At 45.6% G+C, this 23,731-nt stretch overlaps 1 protein-coding gene across 1 annotated transcript in view; it reads right to left on the reverse strand.

Annotated features, from left to right (window-relative positions):
- Positions 1-1,165: 1,165 nt before the first annotated feature.
- The window catches only part of LOC140120405 (calpain-8-like), a 39,215-nt gene continuing 16,649 nt past the window's right edge, over positions 1,166-23,731 (reverse strand). The window contains exons 12-21 of the mRNA XM_072139462.1: positions 21,228-21,439; positions 17,602-17,638; positions 16,850-16,900; positions 13,809-13,872; positions 12,890-12,954; positions 6,610-6,678; positions 6,406-6,484; positions 2,129-2,242; positions 1,706-1,764; positions 1,166-1,458 (exon numbers count right to left, since the gene is read on the reverse strand). Of these exons, the coding sequence (XP_071995563.1) occupies positions 1,423-1,458; positions 1,706-1,764; positions 2,129-2,242; positions 6,406-6,484; positions 6,610-6,678; positions 12,890-12,954; positions 13,809-13,872; positions 16,850-16,900; positions 17,602-17,638; positions 21,228-21,439 (786 nt within the window). The 3' untranslated portion in view covers positions 1,166-1,422. The remainder of the gene's footprint in view (positions 1,459-1,705; positions 1,765-2,128; positions 2,243-6,405; positions 6,485-6,609; positions 6,679-12,889; positions 12,955-13,808; positions 13,873-16,849; positions 16,901-17,601; positions 17,639-21,227; positions 21,440-23,731) is intronic.

A 23,731-nucleotide genomic window follows, 5' to 3' on the forward strand; every position in this document is an offset into this window, starting at 1 on the left:
AGCCTCTCCCTCATCATTTCTTGCCAACACCACCCTGCTGGAGACCTGCCAGGCTGTAGGACAGCCCTCCGGTCCCCATACCAAGCACCGTGACACTAGCGTGCCTAGGCCACAACCGCCAGCCACTCAGGTACTGCGGGCCCCGGCTGACTCCAGGCCCCGAGAAAAGGCTAGGCCCCGGTGGGGGATGTTGCACATGATTAGGTTCTGCAGCAGCTGAGGTGTGTATGATGAGGTTCTATAGCAGCTGAGGTGTGTATGATGAGGTTCTGCAGCAGCTGAGGTGTGTATTATGAGGCTCTGTATCAGATGAAGTTTGTAGCGGGTTATGCGGATGAAGACCGAAGAGGGGACCTTATTAGCCATAGAAAGAGAAGTTGGTTGTTCCCAGTCTCTCCTCACTAGAATATTGTATTGTCACAACATCAGAATCTCAAGAAGGCCTCAAAAGACAAATGCAAGAGAGGACAGGATAATGCGGAGAATCTCCATGGGTAATCGTTTCATGACTGCAGCTGGAATTGCTCACCAGTTCAGCATTAAACAGGGTAAGGATCTATCTTGTCATACAGTGTCTCGACATTTAAGAGCTTTTGGACCGAAAGCCGACTCTGCTGCGACCAAACCTCTGATTAGTAGAAAGAATCAGGAGGCGAGACTCACCATTACTGAGGAGCATGCTGTGTGGTCAGAGGAGAAGTGTCCACTGTTCATTTTAGTGATGAAATCAAGTTTAATCTAATAGGGAACATTATGTTTGCTGACAAACTGGGGAAAGACTGAACCCAAAGTGTGTAAAGAAGTCAGTGAAAAGTGGTGGATCAAGTGCCATGGTTTAGGGAATGTTTTCTATGGTTGGAGTTGGATCTCTCATACAGCTACATAGCAGAGTGATTGCAAGTGTGTATCAGAAACTTCTTCAACAACACAGGGCTCCTTCCTTGCGTTCATCACTCAATCAACCAGCAATTTTCATGCAGGATAATGACCCCCTGACACACATAGAAAAAGGCGTGAAGCTCTTTTTTGAAACAATGAAATGGCCGAGAGTCCTGATCTAAACGCAATAGAAAATCTCTGGAAAATTCTTGGTGACAAAGTTATGGCCAAGGAACTAAACAACAAGTATAAAGAAGTCGTTACAGAAGCTACAAAGAACACAAAGGATTCAAATTTCCTTTATTGTTGCTATAATTTTGTAGTTTTCCCTTCCTCTGTTCATCCTTCATCTTCAGCCCATGATTTAATATCCTACATAAGCAAGTTTTTTTTATTATGCAAATCACAAGAATCAGAAACAGTGGACTGAGAATTTTCGGAATTGCAGAGAATATTTTATGGAATAATCAAATGTTTAATCTAATATCCGATCAGATGGAATCTGTAAAAGGCGATGATTGATGGATGAGGTCAAGATTATGTTCATAGTCTTTCATAGGACAATCCTAAGCAGAGCCACTGCGGAAATAAAGTACAAAGTGGTGGATTATTACAGTCTATATATCAGATCACAAGCTCGTGTCTAGGGATAATGTGAGGTTAGGGACATAAGGGAACGGCCCAGTGATTTGCTTTGAAACACAAAAATCAAAAAAATACAGTTCAAAAAATGTAATTTTTGCCTGGGTCAGTCCGGTCCTTTGTGGCCCTACCCCTATAATGTCATAAAAAGTACATATCTCTCCATCCTGTTAGCGATACTCACCTCATATACAGACAACTTGATCGATTCACTTTGATTGCGATCCAAGGTTTTAAACATTTCTGTGGTGAGAAGATGACAGTATGTATCATTACAGACTCATATACTGTGCACTAAATGGAGTAACAGGTCCTGCCGCTCCGTGTCTGGGTGAGTGACAGATATTGCTCTTCGTAGGACCCAGATATCTCTGGCACCTCCATAGACCATACATGAGGGAGCCTGAGATATTTTGGCAATTTACGACACTCTTCTAGTATTGACCTGAGCGACAGGAAACTTGTTCAACCTGCTGCTCCATCGATAATAGAAATAGGGGATAAGAATAAAACATGGACAACCCCTTAAAGTACCTAAATGTTTCAATCCAGACCACCAACAAAATTTGAGACTTTAGATATAGAGAAAAAAAAAATCTATACTCACTAAATAGGGTCTCCAGGTTAGCAATCGAGGTCAAAAACTCAACAAATTGCAGCTGGGTACGATCCATACATCGATCCACAATAGCATCAAAATTACCATCACCGAGAGTAAACCCTGCGATACATAACAGTGAGAAGACACAAAGGGAATGACTCCATGACATGTGCGGAGCATTCTGAGAAGAGAGGACATTAAGGACATCAAAAGATTTCTAGCATGGTTGCTACAGGTCGACATCTTCACTACAGATGTGACAGGACAAGAGTTTTAGATGTCTCGAAGAACCCTACTGGACTACACTTACAGGTAGCCATCTCCACTACAGATGTGCCAGGACAAGAGTTTTAGATGTCTCGAAGAACCCTACTGGACTACACTTACAGGTAGCCATCTCCACTACAGATGTGGCAGGACAAGAGTTTTAGATGTCTGGAAGAACCCTACTGGATTACACTGACAGGTAGACATCTCCACTACGGATGTGGCAGGACAAGAGTTTTAGATGTGTTGAAGAACCCTACTGGACTACACTTACAGGTAGACATCTCCACTGCAGATGTGCCAGGACAAGAGTTTTAGATGTCTCGAAGAACCCTACTGGACTACACTTACAGGTAGCCATCTCCACTACAGATGTGACAGGTCAAGAGTTTTAGATGTCTCGAAGAACCCTACTGGACTACACTTACAGGTAGCCATCTCCACTACAGATGTGACAGGACAAGAGTTTTAGATGTCTCGAAGAACCCTACTGGACTACACTTACAGGTAGCCATCTCCACTACAGATGTGACAGGACAAGAGTTTTAGATGTCTCGAAGAACCCTACTGGACTACACTTACAGGTAGCCATCTCCACTACAGATGTGCCAGGACAAGAGTTTTAGATATCTGGAAGAACCCTACTGGACTACACTTACAGGTAGACATCTCCACTACAGATGTGCCAGGACAAGAGTTTTAGATGTCTCGAAGAACCCTACTGGACTACACTTACAGGTAGCCATCTCCACTACAGATGTGACAGGACAAGAGTTTTAGATGTCTCGAAGAACTCTACTGGACTACACTTACAGGTAGCCATCTCCACTACAGATGTGACAGGACAAGAGTTTTAGATGTCTCGAAGAACCCTACTGGACTACACTTACAGGTAGTCATCTCCACTACAGATGTGACAGGACAAGAGTTTTAGATGTCTGGAAGAACCCTACTGGACTACACTTACAGGTAGCCATCTCCACTACAGATGTGACAGGACAAGAGTTTTAGATGTGTTGAAGAACCCTACTGGACTACACTTACAGGTAGCCATCTCCACTACAGATGTGACAGGACAAGAGTTTTAGATGTCTCGAAGAACACTACTGGACTACACTTACAGGTAGTCATCTCCACTGCAGATGTGCCAGGACAAGAGTTTTAGATGTCTCGAAGAACCCTACTGGACTACACTTACAGGTAGCCATCTCCACTACAGATGTGACAGGACAAGAGTTTTAGATGTCTCGAAGAACCCTACTGGACTACACTTACATGTAGTCATCTCCACTGCAGATGTGCCAGGACAAGAGTTTTAGATGTCTCGAAGAACCCTACTGGACTACACTTACAGGTAGCCATCTCCACTACAGATGTGACAGGACAAGAGTTTTAGATGTCTCGAAGAACCCTACTGGACTACACTTACAGGTAGTCATCTCCACTACAGATGTGACAGGACAAGAGTTTTAGATGTCTCGAAGAACCCTACTGGACTACACTTACAGGTAGTCATCTCCACTACAGATGTGACAGGACAAGAGTTTTAGATGTGCTGAAGAACCCTACTGGACTACACTTACAGGTAGTCATCTCCACTACAGATGTGACAAGACAAGAGTTCGAGTAAAGTAAACCTACACTCATTACGATTACAAGGGATGTGGAAGAAGCAAGTGTTTTCTCAAGGAACCAAAATATGTGGTTAATGTAAGATCCGGTCATTTGTAAGTCATCCTTTTGGTTTTTTAAGATGACCCATTTTCACGGAGCTTGTAATTTTTGTCAGAAAGTGAAAATATTTTTGTAAAGTTTTATTTACAGATGTTGTGCGCTATGATTAGAGGGATGAAGAACAAGTCAAGACAAGGATTGTGCGGACAATGGTATGTGCAGGGATGGGGCTTTTATCGGAGAGTTTGCTTCTCCTGAGTCATTAAAGAGTAACTAGAAAGTTACTGCAAAAAATTAGTGTTAGCAGAGCTGGAGAGAGCCTTTGATAACAAATCCAACGATGCCTGTATCATGCTGCTGGCTTCTTCCTAGCCGGAGATATATCTGGTGTATATATAACAATAGATTCAGATTCAGCTATTCCTGATGTGGGTGGGCACTTCCAGGTTGTGACATCAGCTCAAGACACAGCAAGTTTGTAATTGGCCGATCTGAAGACATCACTGAGGGTCCTTTGCATCACACTAAGTTCTTTCAAATAATACAGGACAGCTTGTGTATAACTGGCCAACCTGTGATGAGTCACATGCGTGTGACTAGTGATGGGAAGTCTGGCTCACTAAAAAGACTTGGCTCTTCTGGCTCCTGAACGGCTCCCTATAAAATATATACAGACAGCCAGTCACCCTTCTGCACACCACTTTAAACCCAATTTTATCGGGTTAATGGAGAACCATTTAGGGGCGCGATTAAGTGAGTTATCAGCGCACTGAGGGGAGCTGATTCCCGTCGTTCACACAAAGAAGCCTGCTCTTTGTGTCGGCTCGTTCGCGGAAGACCCACCACTACTTGTGACATCACTACAGGTCCTACAGCTCCTCTCAACAAGCCTCCTGTGATCTCCAGCTGTTCTATATGGTTTCCTATGGCAACCAGAAAGCATGGCAAATGGAGATTAGCCTGGGGGGCAAGGTCAAAACCACTGCTAGCTGCTAAAAAGCAACTAATTTACTAATTATAGTAAATTAGAGAATTGCTTATTTTTGCTGAGTGCAGAGGGTCTTTATACTTTACAGTTGTACTTTAAAGCAACAGTGGAACTCCGCAAGTAGAAGACAGCAGAACAGAACGATAAGGAGAAGCAGTAACCGACCGCCTCAGGAGATGAATGGTCACTAGCTTTTCAAACTTTGCAAAAATCACTAGTTCCCCCCTTTTCTGTCGACGCGATTTTTCCTTTTTTTGTGTTTCCACTTTTTCCTCCCTTTACTTTTTAGTGTACGTGGCTTTATAAGGGCTTGTTTTGTAACAAATTTCACTTCCTATTGACCGTATTTAACATTCCGAGCAATGTAACTGGGAAGCAGGAAAATAAATTCAGAACTCAGTGAACTTGACGGAAAAACGCTTTTGCGCCATTTGTTTATGCTCCCTGTTTTTACAGCTTTCACTGTGCGCTCCAAACACCACTACTTAGGGACGGTGCAAATACGGGGAGGCCAAATTTATATAGGTTTTCAAAAATTCTAATCTTATACACCGAAAACTTTTCGTCACTTTGCCATATTCTGACGCTAATAACTTTTTCATACTTTGGCGGATGGAGCTGTGTAAGGTGTCATTTTTTGAAGGATGTGATGACGTTAACATTGACAACATTTGTGTGATTGTGCAAAGGGTTAACACCTGCAGAGTTAAAGGGAAATCTACCAGCAAAATTCATCCTGATAAACCAGGGACATTCCTCATAGACCCAGGCACCAGGACTGTGGTATCTTCTTATATTTGTTATCCATGACCTCCTTCCTTCTAAAATCAATGTTTAAATTATGATAATGAGCTTAAAGGGCTCGGGGGGGGGGGGTTACCAGAGCCTCTGCTTGTTGTAGCTTCACAGGCTATTACACTGAGCAGGAGGATTTTCCTCTGTACAAGATTACATCAGGCAAAAGGAGGGGGGAAGTGCTGAGGGAGCAGGGGTGAGGTTGAGACACTGTAATAGCCTGTAAAGGAGCCTTTCTGGCTCATTTGCATCATTTTAGAAGTTGATTTTAGAAGGAAGATGGCCATGAATAACAATTATTGCAAGATCAGTCACGGTTTCTGGATTTATGATGGATTTTGATGGTAGATTTCCTACAAAAGAAGCATTTTCTCCTTCACTATATACAGCAGGATAATAAACTACCTATAAATATGACATTTACTATAGTGTATAATTCACTACACAGATCCATCATATTCTGCTTCCTATTGAAATCTTGAGAAAATGTAGCAAATGCAAAAAAGTAGCTACATAACAAAATGTTGTAAAAACCAATTCTGCTACAGTTGTCTCCTACCTGCTTCTTTCAGCGCGTTCCGGAACTCAGGAGAGCTGATACTTCCCGAACCGTCCACATCCGCAGATCGGAAAATATTCTAAAATATAAAGTGATATAAAGGTTCAGTAGGAAGTGCAGGGGATCAAATCCCACCCCAAAAATGGTTTACCTGTCATTAACTAGTATATGATTATAAAATGATGTAACTTCGGATATAATTACCATGTAGTTCTTCACCTTCAGCCATGTTCTTTTGAATTCGTACGTGCTCAGTGTCCCGGTGTTGTCCTCCTGTACACACTGCAGTTAAGGTTTCTCCAATTTCAATAATTTTTTTTTAAAAAACTTTATTAATTACCACGAACAGGGGCCCCTTCATTATCAGTTGATGGGAGCCCAATCCCTTGTTGGCTAATGGGATCCCTCTTATTGACTACTTGGAGTTCCTGGACTTGTGGCTGATGGGGGCCCCCTCCCTTATTTTTAGGGTTTTTTTCATGTTCAGCAAACAGGAGGAAAACCCTGCAACGGAGTCTCCTGTAAACCCCAATGTAAGGTATTTCCAGAAACAGTTAGGAAAGGTAAGAGTCTGTGCTGTATGTGCAGCTACAGTGAACCCCAAGATTCTGTACTTCCATGCTGATTGGCTCTCAGCACCTCCTGACCTGTGCTGTAGCACCTCCTGACCTGTGCTGTAGCACCTCCTGACCTGTGCTGTAGCACCTCCTGACCTGTGCTGTGGCACCTCCTGACCTGTGCTGTGGCACCTCCTGACCTGTGCTGTAGCACCTCCTGGCCTGTGCTGTAGCACCTCCTGACCTGTGCAGTGGCACCTCCTGACCTGTGCTGTGGCACCTCCTGACCAGTGCTGTGGCATCTCCTGACCTGTGCTGTAGCACCTCCTGGCCTGTGCTGTAGCATCTCCTGACCTGTGCTGTAGCACCTCCTGACCTGTGCTGTAGCATCTCCTGACCTGTGCTGTGGCACCTCCTGACCTGTACTGTGGCACCTCCTGACCTGTGCTGTGGCATCTCCTGACCTGTGCTGCAGCACCTCCTGACCTGTGCTGTAGCACCTCCTGGCCTGTGCTGTAGCACCTCCTGACCTGTGCTGTAGCACCTCCTGACCTGTGCTGTGGCACCTCCTGACCTGTGCTGTGGCACCTCCTGACCTGTGCTGTGGCACCTCCTGACCTGTGCTGTAGCATCTCCTGACCTGTGCTGTAGCATCTCCTGACCTGTGCTGTAGAACCTCCTGACCTGTGCTGTAGCACCTTCTGACCTGTGCTGTGGCACCTCCTGACCTGTGCTGCGGCACCTCCTGACCTGTGCTGTGGCACCTCCTGACCTGTGCTGTAGCACCTCCTGACCTGTGCTGTAGCACCTCCTGACCTGTGCTGTAGAACCTCCTGGCCTGTGCTGTGGCACCTCCTGGCCTGTGTTGTAGCATCTCCTGACCTGTGCTGCAGCACCTCCTGGCCTGTGCTGTAGCACCTCCTGGCCTGTGCTGTGGCATCTCCTGACCTGTGCTGTAGCACCTCCTGGCCTGTGCTGTAGCATCTCCTGACCTGTGCTGTAGCACCTCCTGACCTGTGCTGTAGCATCTCCTGACCTGTGCTGTGGCACCTCCTGACCTGTGCTGTGGCCCCTCCTGACCTGTGCTGTGGCATCTCCTGACCTGTGCTGCAGCACCTCCTGACCTGTGCTGTAGCACCTCCTGGCCTGTGCTGTAGCACCTCCTGACCTGTGCTGTGGCACCTCCTGACCTGTGCTGTGGCACCTCCTGACCTGTGCTGTGGTACCTCCTGACCTGTGCTGTAGCACCTCCTGGCCTGTGCTGTAGCACCTCCTGACCTGTGCTGTAGCACCTCCTGACCTGTGCTGTAGCATCTCCTGACCTGTGCTGTAGCATCTCCTGACCTGTGCTGTAGAACCTCCTGACCTGTGCTGTAGCACCTTCTGACCTGTGCTGTGGCACCTCCTGACCTGTGCTGCGGCACCTCCTGACCTGTGCTGTGGCACCTCCTGACTTGTGCTGTGGCACCTCCTGACCTGTGCTGTAGCACCTTCTGGCCTGTGCTGTGGCATCTCCTGACCTGTGCTGTAGCACCTCCTGGCCTGTGCTGTAGCATCTCCTGACCTGTGCTGTAGCACCTCCTGACCTGTGCTGTAGCATCTCCTGACCTGTGCTGTGGCACCTCCTGACCTGTGCTGTGGCCCCTCCTGACCTGTGCTGTGGCATCTCCTGACCTGTGCTGCAGCACCTCCTGACCTGTGCTGTAGCACCTCCTGGCCTGTGCTGTAGCACCTCCTGACCTGTGCTGTGGCACCTCCTGACCTGTGCTGTGGCACCTCCTGACCTGTGCTGTGGTACCTCCTGACCTGTGCTGTAGCACCTCCTGGCCTGTGCTGTAGCACCTCCTGACCTGTGCTGTAGCACCTCCTGACCTGTGCTGTAGCATCTCCTGACCTGTGCTGTAGCATCTCCTGACCTGTGCTGTAGAACCTCCTGACCTGTGCTGTAGCACCTTCTGACCTGTGCTGTGGCACCTCCTGACCTGTGCTGCGGCACCTCCTGACCTGTGCTGTGGCACCTCCTGACCTGTGCTGTAGCACCTCCTGACCTGTGCTGTAGCACCTCCTGACCTGTGCTGTAGAACCTCCTGGCCTGTGCTGTAGCACCTCCTGACCTGTGCTGTAGCACCTCCTGGCCTGTGCTGTGGCACCTCCTGACCTGTGCTGTGGCACCTCCTGGCCTGTGCTGTAGCACCTCCTGACCTGTGCTGCAGCACCTCCTGGCCTGTGCTATAGCACCTCCTGACCTGTGCAGTAGCATCTCCTGACCTGTGCTGTAGCATCTCCTGACCTGTGCTGTGGCCCCTCCTGACCTGTGCTGTGGCATCTCCTGGCCTGTGCTGTAGCACCTCCTGGCCTGTGCTGTAGCACCTCCTGACCTGTGCTGTGGCACCTCCTGGCCTGTGCTGTAGCACCTCCTGGCCTGTGCTGTAGAACCTCCTGGCCTGTGCTGTGGCACCTCCTGGCCTGTGCTGTAGCACCTCCTGGACTGTGCTGTAGCACCTCCTGACCTGTGCTGTGGCACCTCCTGGCCTGTGCTGTAGCACCTCCTGGCCTGTGCTGTAGAACCTCCTGGCCTGTGCTGTGGCACCTCCTGGCCTGTGCTGTGGCACCTCCTGACCTGTGCTGCGGCACCTCCTGGCCTGTGCTGTGGCACCTCCTGACCTGTGCTGTAGCACCTCCTGACCTGTGCTGTGGCACCTCCTGACCTGTGCTGTAGCACCTCCTGACCTGTGCTGCAGCACCTCCTGACCTGTGCTGTGGCATCTCCTGACCTGTGCTGTAGCACCTCCTGACCTGTGCTGTGGCACCTCCTGACCTGTGCTGTAGCACCTCCTGACCTGTGCTGCAGCACCTCCTGGCCTGTGCTGTAGCACCTCCTGGCCTGTGCTGTAGAACCTCCTGACCTGTGCTGTAGCACCTCCTGGCCTGTGCTGTAGAACCTCCTGACCTGTGCTGTAGCACCTCCTGACCTGTGCTGCAGCACCTCCTGGCCTGTGCTGTAGCACCTCCTGGCCTGTGCTGTAGAACCTCCTGACCTGTGCTGTAGCACCTCCTGACCTGTGCTGCAGCACCTCCTGACCTGTGCTGTAGCACCTCCTGGCCTGTGCTGTGGCACCTCCTGACCTGTGCTGTGGCACCTCCTGACCTGTGCTGTAGCACCTCCTAGCCTGTGCTGTAGCACCTCCTGGCCTGTGCTGTAGCACCTCCTGACCTGTGCTGTAGAACCTCCTGGCCTGTGCTGTAGAACCTCCTGGCCTGTGCTGTGGCACCTCCTGACCTGTGCTGTGGCACCTCCTGACCTGTGCTGTAGCACCTCCTGACCTGTGCTGTAGCACCTCCTGGCCTGTGCTGTGGCACCTCCTGACCTGTGCTGTATCACTTCCTGACCTGTGTTGTAGCACCTCCTGACCTGTGCTGTAGCACCTCCTGACCTGTGCTGTGGCACCTCCTGACCTGTGCTGTAGCACCTCCTGGCCTGTGCTGTAGCACCTCCTGACCTGTGCTGTAGCACCTCCTGACCTGTGCTGTTGCACCTCCTGACCTGTGCTGTAGCACCTCCTGACCTGTGCTGTAGAACCTCCTGACCTGTGCTGTGGCACCTCCTGACCTGTGCTGTAGCACCTCCTGACCTGTGCTGCAGCACCTCCTGACCTGTGCTGCAGCACCTCCTGACCTGTGCTGCAGCACCTCCTGACCTGTGCTGTAGCATCTCCTGACCTGTGCTGCAGCACCTCCTGGCCTGTGCTGTAGAACCTCCTGACCTGTGCTGTAGCACCTCCTGGCCTGTGCTGTAGAACCTCCTGACCTGTGCTGTAGCACCTCCTGACCTGTGCTGCAGCACCTCCTGGCCTGTGCTGTAGCACCTCCTGGCCTGTGCTGTAGAACCTCCTGACCTGTGCTGTAGCACCTCCTGACCTGTGCTGTAGCACCTCCTGACCTGTGCTGTAGCACCTCCTGGCCTGTGCTGTGGCACCTCCTGACCTGTGCTGTGGCACCTCCTGACCTGTGCTGTAGCACCTCCTGACCTGTGCTGTAGAACCTCCTGACCTGTGCTGTGGCACCTCCTGACCTGTGCTGTAGCACCTCCTGACCTGTGCTGTGGCACCTCCTGACCTGTGCTGTAGCACCTCCTGGCCTGTGCTGTAGCACCTCCTGACCTGTGCTGTAGCACCTCCTGACCTGTGCTGTTGCACCTCCTGACCTGTGCTGTGGCACCTCCTGACCTGTGCTGTAGCACCTCCTGACCTGTGCTGCAGCACCTCCTGGCCTGTGCTGTGGCATCTCCTGACCTCTGCTGTAGCACCTCCTGACCTGTGCTGTAGCACCTCCTGGCCTGTGCTGTGGCACCTCCTGACCTGTGCTGTATCACCTCCTGACCTGTGCTGTAGCACCTCCTGGCCTGTGCTGTGGCACCTCCTGACCTGTGCTGTGGCACCTCCTGACCTGTGCTGTAGCACCTCCTGACCTGTGCTGTGGCACCTCCTGACCTGTGCTGTATCACCTCCTGACCTGTGCTGTAGCACCTCCTGACCTGTGCTGTAGCACCTCCTGACCTGTGCTGCAGCACCTCCTGACCTGTGCTGCAGCACCTCCTGACCTGTGCTGTAGCACCTCCTGACCTGTGCTGTAGCACCTCCTGACCTGTGCTGTAGAACCTCCTGACCTGTGCTGTAGCACCTCCTGACCTGTGCTGTAGCACCTCCTGACCTGTGCTGTAGCACCTCCTGACCTGTGCTGTTGCACCTCCTGGCCTGTGCTGTAGCACCTCCTGACCTGTGCTGTAGCACCTCCTGACCTGTGCTGCAGCACCTCCTGGCCTGTGCTGTAGCACCTCCTGACCTGTGCTGTAGCACCTCCTGACCTGTGCTGTAGCACCTCCTGACCTGTGCTGTAGAACCTCCTGACCTGTGCTGTAGCACCTCCTGACCTGTGCTGTAGCACCTCCTGGCCTGTGCTGTAGCATCTCCTGACCTGTGCTGTAGCACCTCCTGACCTGTGCTGTGGCACCTCCTGGCCTGTGCTGTGGCACCTCCTGACCTGTGCTGTGGCACCTCCTGACCTGTGCTGTGGCACCTCCTGACCTGTGCTGTGGCACCTCCTGGCCTGTGCTGTAGCACCTCCTGACCTGTGCTGTAGCACCTCCTGACCTGTGCTGTGGCACCTCCTGACCTGTGCTGTAGCACCTCCTGACCTGTGCTGTTGCACCTCCTGACCTGTGCTGTGGCACCTCCTGACCTGTGCTGTGGCACCACCTGATCTGTGCTGTAGCACCTCCTGGCCTGTGCTGTGGCACCTCCTGGCCTGTGCTGTGGCACCTCCTGACCTGTGCTGTGGCACCTCCTGACCTGTGCTGTGGCACCTCCTGACCTGTGCTGTGGCATCTCCTGACCTGTGCTGTGGCACCTCCTGACCTGTGCTGTGGCACCTCCTGACCTGTGCTGTGGCACCTCCTGACCTGTGCTGTGGCACCTCCTGACCTGTGCTGTAGCACCTCCTGACCTGTGCTGTAGCACCTCCTGACCTGTGCTGTGGCACCTCCTGACCTGTGCTGTAGCACCTCCTGACCTGTGCTGTGGCACCTCCTGACCTGTGCTGTGGCACCTCCTGACCTGTGCTGTAGCACCTCCTGGCCTATGCTGTAGCACCTTCTGACCTGTGCTGTAGCACCTCCTGGTCTGTGCTGTAGCACCTCCTGACCTGTGCTGTAGCATTCCCGTGCTTTTCATTCCTGCCTTCTTCCTTGCTTTAGCTGCCATTCTAGGGGAACTTCATTTACACAAATCACTAGGAAATTTGTCATTGTTGTTCAGATTTATTTCCACTTTGTCTGAATCGCTTCGCTCACCTCTTGTCCGGGTCATAGATCACTTACTGGAGGTGAAAGGTTTCCAATCACATCTGTCTTCCAGATCTATGAAGGATACGTCCATAAGTTTGATCAGCTGCCCCACGGCTTTTGCATCGAATCCCTCAGACTTGATCTCAGGATCTGCACACAGAGAGATATCTATCTGTATCACGTCATATATTAACCTCAAGGTCCAGTGCCCCATCAAGGATTAACTTGCATTAATCTATAGTGTTTTATGTAGATTCTGTTTATTATTACTGTATCTGTGTAGACTAGTAGAAAGGGTTAATGAACATTGAGAGACATTTCTGACCGTGTAACAGACTTGTTTACCAGACAAGCAGACGGCTTGTCCTTTAGAATGACAGGTTCTGTCTGGAAAGTTGTTTACACTTTAGAAACTTGCTGCCATAGAATATTATTGGGACTAAGTCCATGGGAGATCGCCTTGTCATTGTTTTTATACTGAAATGTAACCAGTCCTTCCTAGGCAGGAGGTGTATAAGGAGAATAGTCCCAGTCCTTAGTGTCTTGCGGTTGGGGAACAGAGCTAAACAATCAGAAGAGAAAGCTGAGACAGGGATACTCTGCCATAGACGCTGGGCTCCAGCCCTTACCTGAGTACCAGCTACCCCCGGTCTTTCCTCAGCATTAACCCTTCTTCTGCCAGGGAGGAGATAGGAGTAGCCATAGTTCCTGGTGCAGACTATGGGTGGCAGTAACCCCGACACCAGCCCCCTCTGCCACCGGCCGCGTCCCCCTTCACATTCCTCCATGCCCACCTGGTGTGGAAGTAGTGTACAGGGGGAAATGGGCACAATTTCTCTCTAACTGCACCTATTTGTGAGCTTTTACACCTGATTTCAGGGATAAATTCTTTCTATTTCTGTTTCTTATAAGGGAGAGGATACAGGGACCGTTACTTTTTGTCTTTTTACATGTCAAAAAAACTGAGCAAATGGTCTTCACACATCAAATCATCCAAACCTCACATTTTGATAACATCTTGTTTAGAAGATCCTTCACTTCATACTCATTGAATTCCCCTTTCTGTAACTGTAGAAGATATAATCATTGTTAATAAACACATAGATAAAGGAAAGATACAGCAAATATCATAGGTAGGTAATTCAGAGATAGATAGATAGATAGATAGATAGGAGATAGATAGATAGATAGATAGATATGAGATAGATAGATAGATAGATAGATAGATAGATAGATAGATAGATAGATAGATAGATAGATAGGAGATAGATAGATAGATAGATAGATATGAGATAGATAGATAGATATGAGATAGATAGATAGATATGAGATAGATAGATAGATATGAGATATATAGATAGATATGAGATAGATAGATAGATAGATAGATAGATAGATATGAGATAGATAGATAGATAGATAGATAGATAGATATGAGATAGATAGATAGATATGAGATAGATAGATAGATAGATAGATAGATAGATAGATAGATGATAGATAGATAGATAGATAGATATGAGATAGATAGATAGATATGAGATAGATAGATAGATATGAGATAGATAGATAGATAGATATGATATAGAGAGATAGATAGATAGATATGAGATAGATAGATAGATAGATAGATAGATAGATATGAGATAGATAGATAGATAGATAGATAGATAGTTAGATAGATAGATAGATAGATAGATATGAGATAGATAGATAGATATGAGATAGATAGATAGATAGATAGATATGAGATAGATAGATAGATAGATAGATAGATAGATATGAGATATATAGATAGATATGAGATAGATAGATGATAGATAGATAGATATGAGATAGATAGATATGAGATAGATAGATATGAGATAGATAGATAGATAGATAGATAGATAGATAGATAGATAGACATGAGATAGATAGATAGATAGATATGAGATAGATAGATAGATATGAGATAGATAGATAGATAGATAGATAGATATGAGATAGATAGATAGATAGATAGATAGGAGATAGATAGACATGAGATAGATAGATAGACATGAGATAGATAGATAGATAGATAGATAGATAGATAGATAGATAGGAGATAGATAGGAGATAGATAGATAGATAGATAGATAGATATGAGATAGATAGATAGATAGATAGATATGAGATAGATAGATAGATAGATAGATAGATAGATAGATAGATAGATAGATAGATAGATATGAGATATATAGATAGATAGATATGAGATAGATAGATAGATAGATAGATAGATATGAGATAGATAGATAGATAGATATGAGATAGATAGATAGATAGATAGATAGATAGATAGATAGATATGAGATATATAGATAGATAGATATGAGATAGATAGATAGATAGATAGATAGATAGATATGAGATAGATAGATATGAGATAGATAGGAGATAGATAGATAGATAGATAGATAGACATGAGATAGATAGATAGATAGATAGATAGATAGATAGATAGATAGATAGATAGACATGAGATAGATAGATAGATAGATAGATAGATATGAGATAGATAGATAGATAGATAGATATGAGATAGATAGATATGAGATAGATAGATATGAGATAGATAGGAGATAGATAGATAGATATGAGATAGATATGAGATAGATAGATAGATAGATAGATAGACATGAGATAGATAGATAGATAGATAGATATGAGATAGATAGATAGATAGATAGATATGAGATAGATAGATAGATAGATAGATAGATAGATAGATAGGAGATAGATATGAGATAGATATATATGAGATAGATATATATGAGATAGATAGGAGATAGATAGATAGATAGATAGGAGATAGATAGATAGATAGATAGATATGAGATAGATAGATAGATAGATAGATAGATAGATAGATAGATAGATAGATATGAGATAGATAGATAGATATGAGATAGATATGAGATAGATATGAGATAGATAGATATGAGATAGATAGATAGATAGATAGATAGATATGAGATAGATAGATAGATAGATAGATATGAGATAGATAGATAGATAGATAGATAGATAGATAGATAGATAGATAGATAGATAGGAGATAGATATGAGATAGATATGAGATAGATATATATGAGATAGATAGGAGATAGATAGATAGATAGATAGATAGATAGATAGGAGATAGATAGATAGATAGATAGGAGATAGATAGATAGATAGACATGAGATAGATAGATAGATAGATAGATAGATAGATAGATAGATAGATAGATAGATAGATATGAGATAGATAGATAGATATGAGATAGATAGATAGATAGATAGGAGATAGATAGATAGATAGATAGATATGAGATAGATAGATAGATAGATATGAGATAGATAGATAGATAGATAGATAGATAGATAGATAGATAGATAGATAGATATGAGATAGATAGATAGATATGAGATAGATAGATAGATATGAGATAGATATGAGATAGATATGAGATAGATAGATAGATAGACATGAGATAGATAGATAGATAGATAGATATGAGATAGATAGATAGATAGATAGATAGATATGAGATAGATAGATAGATAGATAGATAGATAGATAGATAGATAGGAGATAGATATGAGATAGATATGAGATAGATATATATGAGATAGATAGGATATAGATAGATAGATAGGAGATAGATAGATAGATAGATAGATAGGAGATAGATAGATAGATAGATAGACATGAGATAGATAGATAGATAGATAGATAGATAGATAGATAGATAGATAGATAGATATGAGATAGATAGATAGATATGAGATAGATAGATAGATAGATAGATAGATAGATAGGAGATAGATAGATAGATAGATAGATAGATAGATAGATAGATAGATATGAGATAGATAGATAGATAGATAGATAGGAGATAGATAGATAGATAGATAGATAGATAGATAGATAGATATGAGATAGATAGATAGATAGATAGATATGAGATAGATAGATAGATAGATAGATAGATAGATAAATACATACATACATACATGATAGTTACATGATAGATACCTCATCCTTCACAATTTCAAACTCAGAATCCGTCTCTGGTGTAATAATGGGCTGAAAATGAGAAAAATACTCAACATTTATTTTCAAATAATCCATTTCTGCAGGGAGCAAGAATATTCTTGACTTTGTATATGCAGCTATGAGCAGTGAGTTTTTACTCTTTCTGCTCTCTCCCTTGCTATAGTATTGTGTAAGCGTTATTTTCTATCAGAATTGTTTCTCTTTCAGCTAGATAAGGAAGAGGGTTGAGCAGGGATCGATCAGATCTTCCGTTAGAAAATGGTGCTCATAGAACATTATGGTCCGGCAGGGAAGTTAGATTGAAGCGAGTAGCCATCCACCACACACTATACAGGCTAGAATATGGATCTCTACATCTCTGTTTCTCTCTGCCTCTGACTGACTGTCTCTAACTGTGTCTGTCTGTCTCCAACTGTCTCTGTTTCTGTCTCTGACTCCGGTTTTCTCTGATTGTCTTTTTCTACGACTGTCTCTGGCTGTCTCTGAACGTTTCTGTCTCTGAGTGTCTTTAATAGTCTTTCTGTCTATGACTGTCTCTTTTTCTGACTTGTTATTGTTTCTGAGTCTCTCTGTCTGTCTGTCTCTGACTGTCTCTGTCTCCGACTATCTCTGTTTCTGTCTGTCTCCGACAATCTCTGTCTGTCTCTGACTCTGGTTTTCTCTCACTGTCTCTGTCTCTGATACAGAGAGATATAAGCTCTTACTAAATCAGGAAGAAATTACAAAGTTACCTCATATATATTGGCCTGCACGTTGCTTCCTGTATCCCTTGAAAAAAAGCAAAAGTAAAAACATGGGTTTTTTAAAGGGTTTTTCTAGACTGCTATACTTCCAATGAACTATACATAGAACAGATGAGTAGAAGGAGATCGCTGCTGGTTCCTCATGGGCATTAATCAGTGCGGCTCCAACCGGGGAGTGAGACAAAAGGAAAAAAATGGTAAAAAATTACTAAAAAATTATGAAAGAACTTTTCATTAAAAAAATGTGTGATTTACTAGGACTAGATGGGGTTATATATATATTTGTTAATTAGTGGTAGAGCTTAAAGGGGTCCTGTCACCAGAATTTTACCCTCTTGACTAACAATGCCTGCTGATAAAGGGTTACAAGTCCTCCCCATGTCACCTAAAATTAGCTTCCATTGCGACACTGCACCTTAATTACAGCTGGTTTCCTGATATGCAAATTAGCTTTCCTGACTCATGTCTGCTGGCTTTGACACTTCTCTCTTGCGCTGATATTAACCACGCCCTTTATTTTGACATCTCAGCCTTGTTTTATTTTCATGTCATTTGACCAGAGTGACATCATCGCAGGCCCTTTAGCCTCCAAACATTAGCAAACTGTACCCGTATTGTACTGTATGTATGTGATCACATGAAATCACAGCAGCCTCCATGGACTTCTACTCCCTCCCCATCCTCTATGGAGACTGCTGTGATTTCATGTGATCACATACACACAGTACAGTACAGTACGGTTACAGTTTGCTAATGTTTGGAGGTTAAAGGACCTGCGATGATGTCAATCGGGTCAAATGACATGAAAATAACACAAGGCTGAGATGTCAGTCAAAATAAGCGGACGTGGTTTACCGGAAGCGTAAGAGAGGAGAGTACTGTAGTGTACTGTACTGGATGTGATCACATGAAATCACAGCAGCCTCCATAGAGGATGGTGAGGAGTAGAAGTCCATGGAGGCAGCTGTGATTTCATGTCATCAGATACATACACGGGGTACATTTTGCAAATGTAAAGGGTACAAGACCTTTGATGACATCACCCTGATCACATGACATGAACTGCTGAATAGTAAGGAGGCATAAGGCATGGGAAGGAGTAGATGGGAGGGGCCGGCCAAGCAAGACACGCCCCCTCTGATTCCAGGGAATATAAGATAAAGTTGATTTATGGGAATGTGAGGGAAACCCTTTTTAGCCAAAAGAAGGGCGTCAGTTAGTTAATAGGGCTCTATAGGAACCTGTCACTAGCTGTATGTGTGCAAATGTGATGACAGGTTCCCTTTAAGGACTGGGGGATTATTCCAGGCACGGCCCAGCATCGCCACCTTGGAGAAGTCACAATTCCCGGCTCTGCTACTAAATCACGGTTTGTACACTGGTTTTAAGGCGTTGAAGCCGTGATAAATCCACCCTATGGTATCATGGTGGTATAGTAGTAGTCGTTCAGATGGAAACCCCCTTTAACCCCTTAAGGACGCAGCCATTTTGTAGCTTAAGGCTCAGCCCGATTTTTTGGATTCTGACCTGCGTCGCTTTATACGGTTATAACTTTTGAACACTGTTACTTATCAAAGCGATTCTGAGATTGTTTTTTCCCCACATGTTGTACTTCATTTTAGTGGTAAATTTTGGCAGATAAGTTTTGCGTTTATTTACAAAAAAAAAGAAAATATGATAAATTTTTTGAAAAATTTGCCATTTTCGAAATTCAAAATCATTGCGTTTCCAGGCAGATCGATTTACCACCTAAATAAGTTGCTGAATAACATTTCCCATTTGTCTACTTTACATTTTCATAATTTTTGATATGTCTGGATAATTTATTTTGATGTCACGCGGCTCACAAATAGAATATCGCTTTTCCGGATTTTCAGAATTGACTATTTTGGGGATAAATACAGTTTGGAATTAAATTTTACATATTTAGCATCAAAACCCCCTATATAACCAACCCATTTTCAAATCTGCACCCCTCAAGCTATCAGAAACAGCTTTTACGAAGATTGTTAACCCCTTGAGATCTTCATAGTAATTGAATCAAAATGGAGGTGAAATTTAGAATGGTCAAATTGTTCCCTTATACGTTCATTTAGCCCTAAAATTTACACATTTCCAAAATATAAAAAGAGAAAACCCACCATACAATTTGTTCTGCAATTTCTCCTGAGTACAAAGACCCCCCACATGTGGCTGTGACTTGTGTTATGGGGGCACAGCGAGACGCAGAAGGGAAGGAGGGCGCTGCAGCTGCCAGGATTTTAGTTTCCTCATTGGCCCCTTTTTGAAGGCTATAAAATTTTCGCTTTTGCGTTATTGGGGCCATGTGATGCCATTTTTTTTGCGCGATGAGATGCTTTTTCCATTGTTACCATTTTGGGGTTGGTATCACCTATTGTTGAAAATTTAGGAACTTTTTTTGAGGGCAGGAGTAGAAAAGCATCAATTCTGTACTGGATTTTTTACTCTTTTTTTTTTTGGTGTTCACCGTATAGACTAATAATCATGTTATCTTTATTCTATGGGTCGATACGATTACGGGGATACCAGACATGAATATATTTTCTTACGTTTTACTAAATTTGTCAAACAAAACCCTAATGTGGGGAAAAATCTATCATTTATGTATTGCCGTCTTCCAAGTGGCATAACATTGTTACTTTACTTGTTTTTTGCGGGACATGTTGTACTTTGCACCAGTATCATGTCGGAGTACACATGGTTTTTTGATCGCATTTTATAGCATTTTTTGTGGGATTGAATAGCTAAAAATCATAATTTTTGGAAGGTTTATAGCAGTTTTTTTTTACGGCGTTTATCGTGGGGGTTCAATAATGATTTACTTTTATTCTACGGGTTGTTACGGACGCGGTGATACTATATATGTGGGGTTTGTGTTATGATTTAGACTTTTTTTTTAGTTATATGTCTCTTTATATGTTTTGGGGCTTTTGGGCATTTTTAGTGATTTATGACTTTATTTTTTTATTGAATAACTTTTTTTTTTTTACTTTTTCACTTTTATACCATGGTACATGAACAAGAAATCCTCTGATTGCTTGTTCATGATAATATTCTGCAATACTCATGTATTGCAGAGTATTATCAGTGTCAGCCTATACACTTGCATAGGCTGGCACTGTGCCAGTAAGATGACGTCACAGACGCCATCTTACTGGCAATTCTTGCAGGTAACTCTGGGGTCCAGATCGGACCCCAGAGTTACTATAGCAACGATCGGCGCACCCCGAAAACGGTTCGGGGGGGCCGATCGTGGGGGAAAGATACATGTTAGATGCCGCGGTCGCGCTGACCGCGGCATTTAACGGGTTAAGCAACCGCGATCGGAGACAACTCCGATCGCGGGTGTTACACTGGGGTGCCGGCTATCAGTCACAGCCGGCACCCCGTCTTTCCCGATGCCGGTTCGGCTCAGATCTTGAGCTGAACCGGCATCAGCTCAGCGTCCGATATATCGGACGCTGAGCGCTAAGTCATTGAGCTCAGCGTCCGATATATCGGACGCTGAGCGGGAAGAGGTTAAATGACATTAATGGCGTTTATGATGGAAAAGTTTAGAGCAAAGTGTTGTAACTTCCGTGTACAATACTTACTGCGCTCCGGTTGGTTTCTCAGTGAAGACCCTCATGTAGAAATCAATGTCCTCCGGGACGGTCTTAGTCACTGGCACAATGACATAATCCCCCGGGGGAAGCTCAAATTGTTTTGCTATATCCCGGTAAGGACGAAAATCGTCATAACTCCCTACAGATTGGTTCTTCTTGAAGAACTCCTTCCCCAGTGGAACTTGGTCTGATGGGTCGATCTGGTTAATACACAGTAAGAAGGTGTCGTCAGCGTCACTTACCCACCGCTCCGTATATAATACAAGAATAACAGAGCAGAACATAAGAATAATAAAAACTATGCAAAAAAACTCCTATCTATTGGATGGTACTTAGTCATCTAATTATGGGCATCAGTACTAATCTCCTACCTGTGACCTTCAAGATCCTGTAAATCATTTACATTTACTTACCTGGTCCCTGCGCGATCCCCGATCCGGACTGTCAGACGAGGATGAAGTCTGTCGGGATTCACTACCAGCGTGCGCCCGATATCCTGCATGTGTCGCTTCCCCGCTCAGGTTCACCTTCTTCTTCCTGGTGCATGTAAGTGCATTGTCCGTGTATAATGCGCTGTGCGGGGAGTCACTAAGATCGTGCGCCCGATATCCTGCATGTGGCGTTTCCCCGCTCAGGTCCCCGGAGTTCACCTTCTTCTTCCTGGTGCATGTAAGTGCATTGTCCGTGTATAATGCGCTGTGCGGGGAGTCACTAAGATCGTGCGCCCGATATCCTGCATGTGTCCCTTCCCCGCTCAGGTCCCCGGAGTTCACCTTCTTCTTCCTGGTGCATGTAAGTGCATTGTCCGTGTATAATGCGCTGTGCGGGGAGTCACTAAGATCGTGCCCCCGATATCCTGCATGTGTCGCTTCCCCGCTCAGGTCCCCGGAGTTCACCTTCTATTTCCTGGTGCATGTAAGTGCATTGTCCGTGTATAATGCGCTGTGCGGGGAGTCACTAAGATCCTGCGCCCGATATCCTGCATGTATCGCTTCCCTGCTCAGGTCCCCGGAGTTCACCTTCTTCTTCCTGGTGCATGTAAGTGCATTGTCCGTGTATAATGCGCTGTGCGGGGAGTCACTAAGATCCTGTGCCCGATATCCTGCATGTGTCGCTTCCCCGCTCAGGTCCCCGGAGTTCACCTTCTTCTTCCTGGTGCATGTAAGTGCATTGTCCGTGTATAATGTGCTGTGTGGGGAGTCACTAAGATCCTGCACCCGATATCCTGCATGTGTCGCTTCCCCGCTCAGGTCCCCGGAGTTCACCTTCTTCATCCTGGAGCATGTAAGTGCATTGTCCGTGTATAATGCGCTGTGCGGGGAGTCACTAAGATCCTGCCCCCGATATCCTGCATGTGTCGCTTCCCTGCTCAGGTCCCCGGAGTTCACCTTCTTCTTCCTGGTGCATGTAAGTGCATTGTCCGTGTATAATGCGCTGTGCGGGGAGTCACTAAGATCCTGCCCCCGATATCCTGCATGTGTCGCTTCCCTGCTCAGGTCCCCGGAGTTCACCTTCTTCTTCCTGGTGCATGTAAGTGCATTGTCCGTGTATAATGCGCTGTGCGGGGAGTCACTAAGATCCTGCCCCCGATATCCTGCATGTGTCGCTTCCCCGCTCAGGTCCCCGGAGTTCACCTTCTTCTTCCTGGTGCATGTAAGTGCATTGTCCGTGTATAATGCGCTGTGCGGGGAGTCACTAAGATCGTGCGCCCGATATCCTGCATGTGTCGCTTCCCCGCTCAGGTCCCCGGAGTTCACCTTCTTCTTCCCGATGCATGTGAGTGCATTGTCTTGCGACACAATTTTAAATGTTAAATCCCACGTTCTGTCCGATCTTCCGTCGATTTGTGTCACGTGAAAGCAGGCGCGATTGCGACACTATCCGATCTCGTTCGACGCAATCCCCAGCGCGATCCTCGAAAACATCGGGAAACCCGATGGAAATGCGCACACGGGACCTTAGTAAATAAGCCTCTATGGGGAGGATTCGGGTCTTCCGGCGATTCACTAAGGTAGTTCGCCCGATGTCCACCAGGTGTCGCTGCTGCTGCCGTCGGAGTGCACTGAACTTCACCATCCTACGCTGGGTGCAGGTAAGCGCGTGTCAAACTACACTTTTTTTTTTAAATACGGCGTTTTTTCTGAATCTGTCGGGTTTTCTTATGGCCATGCCCCCCGATTTGCGTCGCGTGCAACCCGTCGCAGATGCGACACAATCCGATCACGTGCGCCAAAATCCCGGGGCAATTCAGGGAAAATCGGCGCAAACTGGAAATATTTGGGTAAAGCAACGGAAAAACGCAATTCGGGCCCTTAGTAAATGACCCCTCTATGTTTTATATGCACATGACAGTCACATTTTGCTTATAGTGTCATGTGTATATATTATTTAGGAGCGCAGTGTGCAGACGTTTTACTACATAGTGTGGAGATGAGATGCACAAAGCTAAAGGATAATTCCCGGCAGAGATAAGTTGTAGTGAAGTCCTCTTC

The sequence above is a fragment of the Engystomops pustulosus genome, chromosome 3 (genome assembly GCF_040894005.1).
Source record: "Engystomops pustulosus chromosome 3, aEngPut4.maternal, whole genome shotgun sequence".
NCBI lineage: Eukaryota > Metazoa > Chordata > Amphibia > Anura > Leptodactylidae > Engystomops > Engystomops pustulosus.